Here is an 11,515-nt window from a genome sequence, read left to right as displayed (position 1 = left end):
TTGCGATCAATTCTACAACCTGCATAATCTGCATCTGAATAGCCAATAAGATTAAGATTTGAATCTTTGGGATACCAAAGACCCACATTAGTAGTTCCTTTAATATATTTAAGTATTCGTTTGGTAGCAATGAAATGAGATTGCTTAGGTGCGGCTTGAAATCTAGCACATAAACAAACTGAATACATGATATCCGGTCGACTGGCAGTCAAATAGAGCAGTGAACCAATAAGGCCTCGATACATGGTTACCTCGACCGGAATTCCCCCTTCATCTTTATCAAGCTTAATTGATGTACTCATGGGGGTAGATACAGTTGAGCATTGTTCCATTCCAAACTTCTTTACCAATTCCTTGGCATACTTGGACTGATTGATGAATATTCCAGTTTCAAGTTGCTTTACTTGAAGTCCAAGAAAGAAGTTTAGCTCGCCCATCATGCTCATTTCAAACTTCTCCTTCATCAGTTTATAGAACTTTGAGCACAAATTGGGGTTAGTTGACCCAAATATAATGTCATCAACATAAATTTGTACTAGTAACACATGATCACCTTTTACAAATTTAAACAGGGTCTTATCGACCGTTCCAATTTGGAAATCATGTTCCAGTAAAAATTTTAGCAAAGTGTCATACCAAGCACGCGGTGCTTGTTTTAATCCATAGAGAGCTTTGTCAAGTTTATAGATATATTGAGGATGAGTAGGATTGACAAAACCTGGTGGTTGTTCAACGTACACCTCTTCTTGAAGTAGACCATTGAGGAATGCAGACTTCACATCCATTTGATAAACTTTAAAATTCTTGAAGGCTGCATGAGCAAGAAAGATGCGGATTGCTTCTAGTCTTGCAACTGGCGCGAAAGATTCCTCAAAGTCTATGCCTTCTTCTTGTCTGAATCCTTGAGCAACAAGTCGAGCTTTGTTACGCACAACAGTGCCATGTTCATCGAGCTTGTTACGAAACACCCATCTAGTTCCAATCACATTTTGATTTTTCGGTCGAGGAACTAGATGCCAAACATTGTTGCGGGTGAATTGATTCAACTCTTCTTGCATAGCTTCAATCCAGCTGGCATCTGATAGAGCTTCATCTATTTTCTTGGGTTCTACCTGAGATATGAAAGCGGCATGCAAGAATTCATTAATCATTTGACCACGCGTTTTTCGAGGAGCAGAAGGGTCACCTATGACCAACCCAGGTGGATGATCTTTGTTCCACCTAAAATAATTCCCTAAAGGGTTGTCATCAATTGGTTGATGAACGTCCTCGTTTACTGGATCATCATTGGCTGGAGGATTGTTATCAACCGGTGGATCCACTTCTGGCCTTGTTTGATCACACCCGGTAGAGGGAACTGGATCATCCTTCTTTGGAGGATATAGATCACTGTCACTCTCTTCCTGTAGATTTGTGTTTTCCAGTCTGTGACTCAGATCATTTATGCTCCCTTGAGTTTGTTCTGTACATAGAGTAGATTCATCAAAAACAACATGAATGGTTTCCTCGACCGTTAGTGATCTTTGATTGAACACTCGATAAGCTCTGCTAACGGCTGAGTAACCAATAAAAGTTCCTTCGTCTGCTTTGGCATCGAAGGCTGTCAAATGGTTTTTGCCATTGTTGTGGATAAAGCATTTGCACCCAAAAATTTTGAAATAAGAAATATCAGGTTTTGTGCCATTCCAGATCTCATATGGAGTTTTGTTAAATCGTTTATTAATCATAGATCTGTTTTGAGTATAGCAAGCTGTGTTAACTGCTTCTGCCCAAAGTCTTTGAGAAACATTTGAATCAGCAATCATAGTTCTGGCTGCTTCTTTTAAAGTACGGTTCCTTCTTTCAGCCACCCCATTTTGCTGTGGGGATCTAGCAGCTGACAATTCATGCTTGATTCCCTGATCATCTAGATAAGTCATAAGAGTGGTGTTTAAAAATTCAGTCCCTCTATCACTCCTGATTCTATCTATCACAGTAGATTGTTCATTTTGCAAGCGTTTAAAAAGCTTAATCAGGTGAGGTGCAGTTTGATCTTTTGAAGAGAGAAAGATGACCCAAGTAAATCGAGAAAAGTCATCTATAACAACAAGAGCATATCTCATTCCCCCTATGCTTCTTACTGGTATAGGACCAAATAGGTCCATGTGAAGTAAGTCTAAACATTTGGAATAAGACATACACCCTTTATTTTTAAAAGTTGCTCTCACCTGCTTTCCTAGTTGACAAGCAGGACAAACTTTGTCTTTTATAAAATCTCCTTCGGGCAGACCAGAAACCAAATCATGCTTCCTCAAGTTAAAAATGGACTTAAAATTTAGATGATTTAACCGCTTATGCCACAACCAATGTTTATCATGATGAGCAGTAAGACAAGTAGGTGAAGAAATATGTGAGCAAGACCAGTTTACCTTGTAGGTGTTTAGGTCTCGTACACCGGTCATAAGAGTCTCACCTTTGTCATTTTTTATGAGGCAAGTGTGTTTGTGAAACTCGACCGAATGATCATTGTCACATAGTTGACTAATACTTATCAAATTATAGCATAGTTTGTCAACAAGTAACACATCTTTAATAATGATGTTACCATGGATGATCTTACCCTTACCCACGGTTTTACCTTTGGAGTTGTCTCCAAAGCTGATCTTTGGTCCTTTGCACAACACCACTTCTGTTAGAAGTTCTGGATTCCCTGTCATGTGTCGTGAGCAACCGCTATCTAAATACCAGGTAGTGTCCTTGATAGAAGTGGTTTTCTCGCCCGTTTGGACTTTTAGTACCTGCAAAGAGTGAAGAACTTTTGGTACCCATATCTAGTAGGGTCCAGGTCGGATTAGCCCTTTCGGGACCCACACCTGGAACACCCTTACAGGTTTGCCCGTGTGTGTGTCCAGAAATCTGTGCGGTCGATAGGCAGTAAATGTGTGTGCTTGTGAGGTTGCTGTGTGCTGCTTGCCTTTTTTATTTTCATCAGTTAGCCTGTACCTCTTTTGAACTGGCCTGCAATTAAAGTACTGGTAAGGCTTCTCCTTTGACCATCTTTTCTTAGAGTAGTTAGACTCATTCCATGGCCTTTTGAAATTAGATTGGTTTCCCTTTCTTCTTTCATTAGGTTTTGGTTTGATCCAAGTTCCTCTTTGATTAGAGGTCTGGGGATCCACATATCCCAGCCCTCTATGCTTAGAGCTTCGTTCGTTCGATACTTTCTGATTTTTGTCAAAGCTGCACTTATCGTGTTCATATATCGTGCTGGACCTGACAAATCTTATTTTGTTAAGATTGCCTTTGTCCAGGCTTGACTGAATACAGGATTCCATAGACTGTTCATTTGTTCCAAACCCTAGACCGGTTTTATCATGTACCGGTCTTTGGATTTCTTGAATCTTGTCAATGGTTACCGAAGATTTATTCCAAGCCTTAATGGTTTCAAGTAGTTTTTTATTCTCAATCAAGGTAGCTTGGAATACTCTTTTCAAGGTGTCGTTCTCAGTAGCCAGCAGACTTAGCTTGACCTTAAGACCATCAAGCTCTTTTTGCTGCATGCAGCTTGATTTGCTTGACTTATCTTTTAGGTCAGCTCTTTCTGCCTTTAATTCCTCGAACTCCTTGGATAATGCTTTGTATTCATTAGCCATTTCGTGTAAAGCAGTAACTAAATCACTGTGAGTAAATTCAGGTGAGCCAAAGTCAAATACCTCCTCAGCTTCTTCTTCGATGTCGGCCATAAGGCATTCCACTTTTTCATCATCGCTGTCATCTGAAGAGCTTCCGGTATTGGAGTTGTCAGAGTCAGACTCAGCCCACTTGCTTTTGCTTTCGTCTGCTACTAGAACCCTTTGGTCTCTTCCTTTTCTAAACGTCCTTTTATCCTCCTTACCCCTTCTTCTTTCGGAGAATTGCTTCTGATCATTGTTCTTAGGCTTGGTGCAGTCTGCAATGAAGTGGCCTGGCTTTCCACAGTTAAAACAAGTAGGACCATCGTTTGTATGGTCCGATTTATGATAATTTTTAAATTTAGAATTGTTTTTACGCATAAATTTACCAAATTTCTTGACAAAGAGTGTCATGGCTTCATTGCTGATTTGCTCAGCTGATCTCTTTGGAGCTTCCTCGACCGGTGGACATATCACGGTTGAGGTTAAGGCCTTGGTTGGTTGAGAAGTAGATGGTTCATCTTCTGTTCTCATGTTGAGCTCGAACTCATAGGCTTTGAGATCTGCAAAGAGATCATGCAGTTCAACCTTGCTCAAGTCTTTTGACTCTCTCATGGCCACTGTCTTGATCTCCCATTCTTTGGGCAGAGCTCTCATAACCTTCACAGCAATTTCACGGTTAGTATAAGTTTTACCTAAAGCAATAAGATCACAGATGATACTACTGAACCGTTCATCAAATTCAGCCATGGTTTCCCCTGGCTTCATTTTGGCGTTGTCATATTTTTGAATGGCCAGAGTGAGCTTGTTTTCCTTTGTCTGGTCATTCCCTTCACACAGCTGAGTGAGCTTCTCCCAAATCTCCTTTGCTGTGGAACATGACTTGATTTTACTGAACATATTCTTGTCCAGTGTTTTGTATAGGATATCCCGGGCCACATTGTCAAGATTGGCCTTCTTTTTGTCCTCAGTGGTCCACTCAGCTCTTGGTTTCTCAATCATTTGTCCTGCACCATCGGCTAGAGCTGGGTTGACCTTCATAATTTTGATAGGACCGTCTGTTATGACATATAGCATGTCATCATCCTGTGCTGCAAGATGTGCCTGCATGCGAATTTTCCAATCATCATACTCTTCTTTAGAAAACATAGGAATTCTGTTGAAAGAAGTCATGATTTGAAAACTTCAGATCAGCAGTTGAGAAAGGAACCCGCTCTGATACCACTTGTTGGGATCGGTTCAGAGGGTAGAGGGGGGGGTGAATACACTCTGAAACTTTTCTTCTTCTTCTTTAAAATGATCAAGTGAGGTTTAGTTCACTTAATCAGTTTTCTCAACTTCTAAAACGTTTTGAACAACTTAAATAGTGCGGAAATAGTTCAGAGGTTTTAGTGATGCAAAGTTTATAATGCAGTGTATGAGCAGGATGTAAGATAAATGGCAGTAAATGCTAAAGCACGATTTTATGGAAGTTCGAAGGCTTAATCCTTCTACGTCTCCCCTTCTTCCACTTAGGAAGGAATTCACTAGAAGACTTTGGTTATTACAACGTCTTGTAATACACCCACTTCAGACTTAGGACTTATCCAATGCCTAATCCGAAACTCCTAGATTTACACAGATAAGATTCTCAGTTCTTATCAGACTGGTGGAAGCTTTCAGAGCAGCTTCAAGTCTCTTCAACACTGAGTATAGTTGAGTTGAGCTTCTCAGACTGCAGAGCGGTCGAGAGGCTTGAAAACCCTAGGATGATCTTTGACGATCAGATATGTGAACTGTAGGCGAGGGTTTATTTGAGCAGCAGATGAATGATCTTGTAAGTGTGCTCAAGTATATCAGATGAGGACTTTTGATATTAGTCAAGTGATTGAAATTTTTCTGAGTTGCTTGTCTCTCTTCGTTGTCTCGTATCACTTGTTGTTGTTCTTGTTGTTCTTGTTGTTCTCTTTTTGAGCAATCTTCCCTTTATATAGGTCAATCATCAACGTCTTTATTTTGAACGTTCTGATGCTGCATTGAATGCACATTTAATGCTCATAAATGCATTGATGATTCTGCATGAGGATCGTACACTGCAGACAACTTCCAGGGTCCAAAACTGGAATAAACGGTCGAATGCTTTATCTGCAGTCATTCTGTGTTTTTGCCATTTTGGTACAACCTGTTGTCTTGATTTGCAGGAGTCAACAAATCTTCTGAAACGCCGGTTCTGCTTTTAATAAAGGATCCTGCAAAGAACATCTTGTCACAGGTACTTGTCTCGAGATATCTAGATAGGCAGTTGGCATTCTACCGGTAGAGATATTTGTCCTCTGCTGGTTTGAATAACCAGTCGATAAGCTTGTGACTTCAACCGGTCGAGGGCAAAGGCGGTTGACAAGCTTCCGGTAGATAGATTTATCCTCTGCTGGTTTTGATAGCCAGTCGATAGGCTTGTGACTTCAGCCGGTCGAGGGCAAAGGCGGTTGACAAGCTTCCGGTAGAAGTTGTAGTAGATTCCTGAAATACAATGGTTGGCAGCACATTCCTATACAATGAGTTGTTGTTTGTTATCACCAAAATATCGGATTCAACAAGCTCAGTGTTGCTCGGTAGGGATCCAGCAGGACGAGTTGACAATTGAGAAGCGATTTGACCCATCTGATTTTCCAACCTCTGCATCACAGCTTCTTGATTTTGTAAGCGAGCCTCAGTACCCGCCACATATTTTATCATTATTTCCTCGAAGCTCGGCTTCTTCTCCTCTTGCTTGGGCTGCCAGTTCTGATTATAATTGTTGTTGTAGGAGTTGTACGGCTGTCGTCCTTGATTTTCTGTAAAGTTATCCGTTTCAACTTCAAACAACTTTTGCTCATCTTGAAGATTCCCTTGAACTGGCGCTGTTTTCATGAGTGCGACTTGGTGTGTGAGAGTGTCGATCTTTGCATTCAGAGCCATTAGATCATCGACCTCTAGAACTCCGGATTTCTTTTCTTTCTTCAAATCCGGCCACCCAATATTGCTCTCTGCCATATTACCGATGATCTCCCAGGCAGTTGCCGGCGTTTTCCTGAACAAGCATCCATTAGAAGCAGCATCCAGCATAGATCGAACCGACTGATCGGCTCCATTATAGAATGTTTGGGTCTGCTGGCTTTGAGTAAGATTATGCTGAGGACATGTCCTCAACATCTTTTTGAACCTGGTCCACGCCGCATGTAGAGATTCTCCCTCCTTTTGCTTGAAAGATATAATATCTGAGAACAACTTCGCCATCTTAGTAGGAGGGAAATACTTGTTCAGAAAAGTCTAAACAAGTTGGTTCCATGTAGTGATGGAACCCGTAGGTAAATCATCTAACCACTCAACAGCTTCGCCTTGAAGAGAGAATGGGAATAACCGCAGTCGCACTGCATCAGATGTTACCCCATTAACTTTGAATGTGTCGCAGATCGACAGAAAACGCTCCAGATGAGCGTAGGGGTCTTCCACAGACGTACCCCCAAATCTAGCTTGTAATTGGATCAGCTGAATTGTAGAGGGCTTCAGTTCAAAATTGTTCACCTCAACAGCGGGACGAACGATGCTAGATCCATAACCTTCAACTGGCGGCCTAATAATATCCCAAATAGTACGATTTCCCGCCATCTATCCTAGCACCTGAAAGTTACAAAGAAAAGAGAGTAATTCAGAATTTAAAAAAAAAATTAAAATTAAAATAAGTCTAATCTCAAGATAAACAAAAATTCTTATATCAAAACAGTCCCCGGCAATGGCGCCAAAAACTTGACCGCGTTAATCGGTATGAATAAATTCAACTGGCAAGCGTACCAGGTCAAGTGATAATATAGTGGACAAAGGTCCAAGTGTCGAACCCACAGGGACTGTAAATATATGATTACCAAAATATATTTATTTCTACTTAATCTAGACTAATGAATAAAGATGGTTCAGATTTTTAACAAATAAATAAAATTTCAATTAAAATTAAATTAATTAAAACGCAACAGAAAACTTTGGATTACTTCAAATTTGGGAAAAGTTCGATCAAGGACTCACGTAGGTACCAGACAACTCATGTAACAAGCAGTCGATCTAAGACATCAGACTTAATCTTAATTCACGGGAATTTTCCTAATTTGTTCGAATGACTATTTCTAGAACAATCAAACCTATTCAAATATTGATGAACTAATCTTTCGTAATTCTAATCAAACTTGAATGCATAAATCACTGTGAAAATTCTGTAAACACCTAAACCGCATAATGAAACCGAATTCTATTTCTAGTCAGTTTTACACTATGTTGAATATCAAAGTGATCGAATTCAAGATCTCCTCTGTCGACTTGGAATCGATTAACAAGCATACAAATAACTGGCCAAGAAATTTGTAAGACAAATATAAATTCGATAATCAATAAAATCAAATCAAGTCTAAAAATCTCAAATAAACAAACGAGTTTTATACATAAATTGTCTGCCCAATCACGTGGCCTTGATCGAAAGGGAAAACTACTCAAAAATCAATTTCATAATTCAAACAAAGTTTTTGATCATGAATTGAAAATAAAAATAAGAAAAGAAAAAGAAACGAGAAATCTTCTCTCCCAAGTTGTAGTAGCCGCCGTCTCTGAAAATCTGGAACTGGAACCCTTATTCTGATGCTAAAAAATATATTTATAGGTCCCAAATATTAAAAAGGTAAAATCCTTCCCGAGCAAGAATTTTCCAAAAATAAAACTCTGGTCGCGTGGCTCGCTCGAGCGAGCATAGGGTCGCTCTCGAGCGAGAGACTCTCTGTTTCCGAAAAATAAAAATCACGTCTCGCTCGCTCGAGCGAGCACCAACTCTCGATCGAGCGAGCAAGTTTCTGCCCAAAGAATTAATCATGCGCGATTGCGCTTCTCCCCTGCGCTGAACTCCATTTCCTTAGCGCGATAGCGCCTCCACCATGTCTTGTTAGTGCCAAACACAAGGGCAAATGCGCTACACACTCACCATCAGCGCAACTTTCAACCTGCTCCGAGCGATAATTTTGAAAAATTTGTATCTTGAGTTCTAGCCGTCGGATCGAGCTGCAATTTGGACATCAGCTTCAAAACATCTTAACTTCATTCTGATCGGTGAAGATCGGATTTGGATCTCTCTAAAATTAAATATGATTTTTCGATCAAGGCTACTCCGTAATTCACTCTTTAAAAATCTATTTTCCTACAAAATTAACCTGAGTAGTGAAATACACACACATGCACTTAAAACACATAAAAATACATAAAAACAATATGAATGCACACAAAATAAACATAAAAATATCACGAACTAATGCATACAAAATGCACTTATCAATAATATTATATTTTGTTGGAGTTATGTTATAAAAACAAAGATAACCGGGATTCCAATACTTTGTCTGTTTTATGCATACTTGCATGACTTTAATTAACTCTCACTTAGGCTAATTAATTAATCCTTAAATGCACACTTAGAAAAACTATAGGATTTCGACTGGCCAGTGATGTTCTAAAATAATTTAATAACTTTACATTCCTACAAGTTTCATGGTTAATGGAGGTTGGCTATATAAATTATAAAGACATTAGTCACTGTTAAGTCAAGTAAATTGTGAAGTGAGACATAGTTTGGAGGTGAAGTAGATTTATGAATGAAATATGACAAGTGTTTTTTTAATATTTTCTCAAAATTGATGCTTTTTTGGTTTAGTGTTTTTTTTTACCTGTGAGTTTTATATGATCACTCTAATTCATGATTCCTCTCTATTCTGATTCAATCATGAAAATTATCTTGCAGTGGGATGGCATGCAATTGGAATCCAATGGTTAAAATATGTAGTTTTTTTGTAAAAGAATAATTGTTTAATGGAATTCTAATTTATTGAATGAAATTGTGGGCAATCCATAATCCCCTTAAGTGTGGCATCCATCAAAAGCTGAACGATATTATAGATATGACACAAACAGCTCTTGATTCCTGAAATTAATGTGTTCTAATTGGTTTAAAGGTCTTGTTACATGAAATTTTCAGGAAAGAACTGTTGCTTCAATAGCTTTCGGATGGATCCATACTTTGAATTTGAACCTCATCCAACATCGTCCAAGAACTTGCACAATTTATTCCAGAGTAAACACTTTTGGTTCTATATCTTCTTATCTCCAAAAGCATTTTCAGAGTTGTTATCTAGTTTCCTGGATTTCTCCTATTGGAAAGAGCGATAAATTGGTGATAAACAGTTTGTTTTGTTTAATTTGCTTTAATTTGTTTTTCTTTTAGGTAGGTTTTGAATTTTGTGTCTGTTTTTTTTTTTTTTTACATTTGTATATCAGGTTTAGTTTTCTGTTAACTCGGTGGAGTTGTGATGTCCAACATCTCCAACATATAATAATTATTTTTTTGAATTTGTGTGTGTGGGCGGATCGCCCCCCCCCCCCCCAAACATCTAATCCTGGATCCGCCCCTGTATGGCCGGTGAAAATCTAACACTTATCTCCATGCAGATAATGCAACACAACTGTTGCCAACTCAAGATCGTGAGTCGGGTAGTTTCTCTCATGAATTTTTATTTGTCGCGATGCATAAGCTATCACCTTATCATCTTGCATGAGAACAACCCCTAAACCACTCTTGGAAGCATCATCTAGCAATGGTGATGTCATCAGTCTTTCCTTCATCTCAATAAAACTCTTCTCACATTGATCTGACCACTCAAACTTCACATCTTTCTGGGTCAAAGACGTCAGTGGCAGAGATATCTTGAAGAAATCTTGAATGAATCTCCGGTAGTAGCCCGCTAAACCCAAGAAACTCCGTATTTCCATAGCATTCTTCGGAGCAACCCAATTCTGAATCTCTTCTAACTTGGATAGATCAACTTCAATATCTCTCGCCGAAACTAGATGACCCAAAAATGCAATCTGCTCCAACAAAAAATCACACTTACTTGACTTAGCAAATAACTGCTTCTCTTTCAGAATTTGCAAGACCGTAGTCAAATGCTGACGATGCTCATCCAAACTTTGAGAGTAGATCAGTATGTAATCTATTAAGACTATGACAAACTATCCAAGAAAGGCTGAAACACCTTGTTCATCAAATTCATGAATACTGCTGGGGCATTGGTCAACCCAACGGCATAACCAGAACTCATAGTGGTCATATCGAGTCCTGAACGCCGTTTTTTGCACTTCCTCATCCTTCACCTTCAAATGATGGTAGTCTGATCACAGATCGATCTTAGAGAACACCACTGCTCCTTGCAACTGATCGAATAGATCATCTATCCTCGACAATGGATATATGTTCTTCACCGTAACTCGGTTAAACTCTCTATAGTCAATACACAATCTCATTGACACATCCTTCTTGCGTACGAATAACACCGCTTTTCTTGGTTCGGATCTTCCGAACTCCTAAGCACTTGAAACTCCTCCTGGACCATTTCGAACGTCCTGGATCCGATTTTCCACTCCTTAATCATGTTTTAGAAAGTGATCAATTAATTAGATTAGTATTTAGACTGCTACACCATCCCTTTGGCTAAGGTAGGCTCCAGCCCCCATCACTTTTTATTTTTTAAAAAAAATTATTAGTTTTATTTTTAAAAAAAATTTCCCAACCCCATGGTTTATTTTTCAAAAAAATAACATCAGCCCCATGCACAAAAATAAATCCCTCAAAAATCACACTTTTTTTTTTTTGTTTATTATTTGGTTTATTATCGTATTGAAATTATGCGACTTTGAGGTAAAATTGAATAACTCTAAAATAATGTTGAATTTAGTTGTAATTGATTAAATTACGATAATATTAACCAATTGTGTATATGAATTTCAAGTTTGGATTTTTATTCTAAAAATCTATTGTTGCGAAT

At 38.8% G+C, this 11,515-nt stretch overlaps 1 protein-coding gene across 1 annotated transcript; it reads right to left on the bottom strand.

Annotated features, from left to right (window-relative positions):
- Positions 1-7,277: 7,277 nt before the first annotated feature.
- On the bottom strand, positions 7,278-10,837 carry LOC140862629 (uncharacterized mitochondrial protein AtMg00860-like). Its single transcript, XM_073265660.1, has 3 exons — positions 10,727-10,837; positions 10,233-10,559; positions 7,278-7,289 (listed from the first exon to the last, which is right to left on the bottom strand). Exons 1-3 carry the CDS (start codon positions 10,835-10,837, stop codon positions 7,278-7,280), a joined length of 450 nt encoding a protein of 149 aa, XP_073121761.1.
- Between the last annotated feature and the right edge of the window lie 678 nt (positions 10,838-11,515).

The sequence above is a fragment of the Henckelia pumila genome, chromosome 4, assembly GCF_033568475.1.
Source record: "Henckelia pumila isolate YLH828 chromosome 4, ASM3356847v2, whole genome shotgun sequence".
In the NCBI taxonomy this organism is placed as follows: Eukaryota; Viridiplantae; Streptophyta; class Magnoliopsida; order Lamiales; family Gesneriaceae; genus Henckelia; species Henckelia pumila.
The sequence above is the reverse complement of the archived record's forward strand: the minus strand, read 5'-3'. Positions and strand labels throughout refer to the sequence as shown.

Bases quoted from the DNA above. Each gene is read 5' to 3' on its own strand.
- LOC140862629 (XM_073265660.1), bottom strand. From the start codon at position 10,837: ATGAGGAAGTGCAAAAAACGGCGTTCAGGACTCGATATGACCACTATG. The intron at 10,560-10,726 runs GTGTTTCAGCCT...TTGTTGGAGCAG, and splicing joins TCATGAATTTGATGAACAAG to ATTGCATTTTTGGGTCATCT.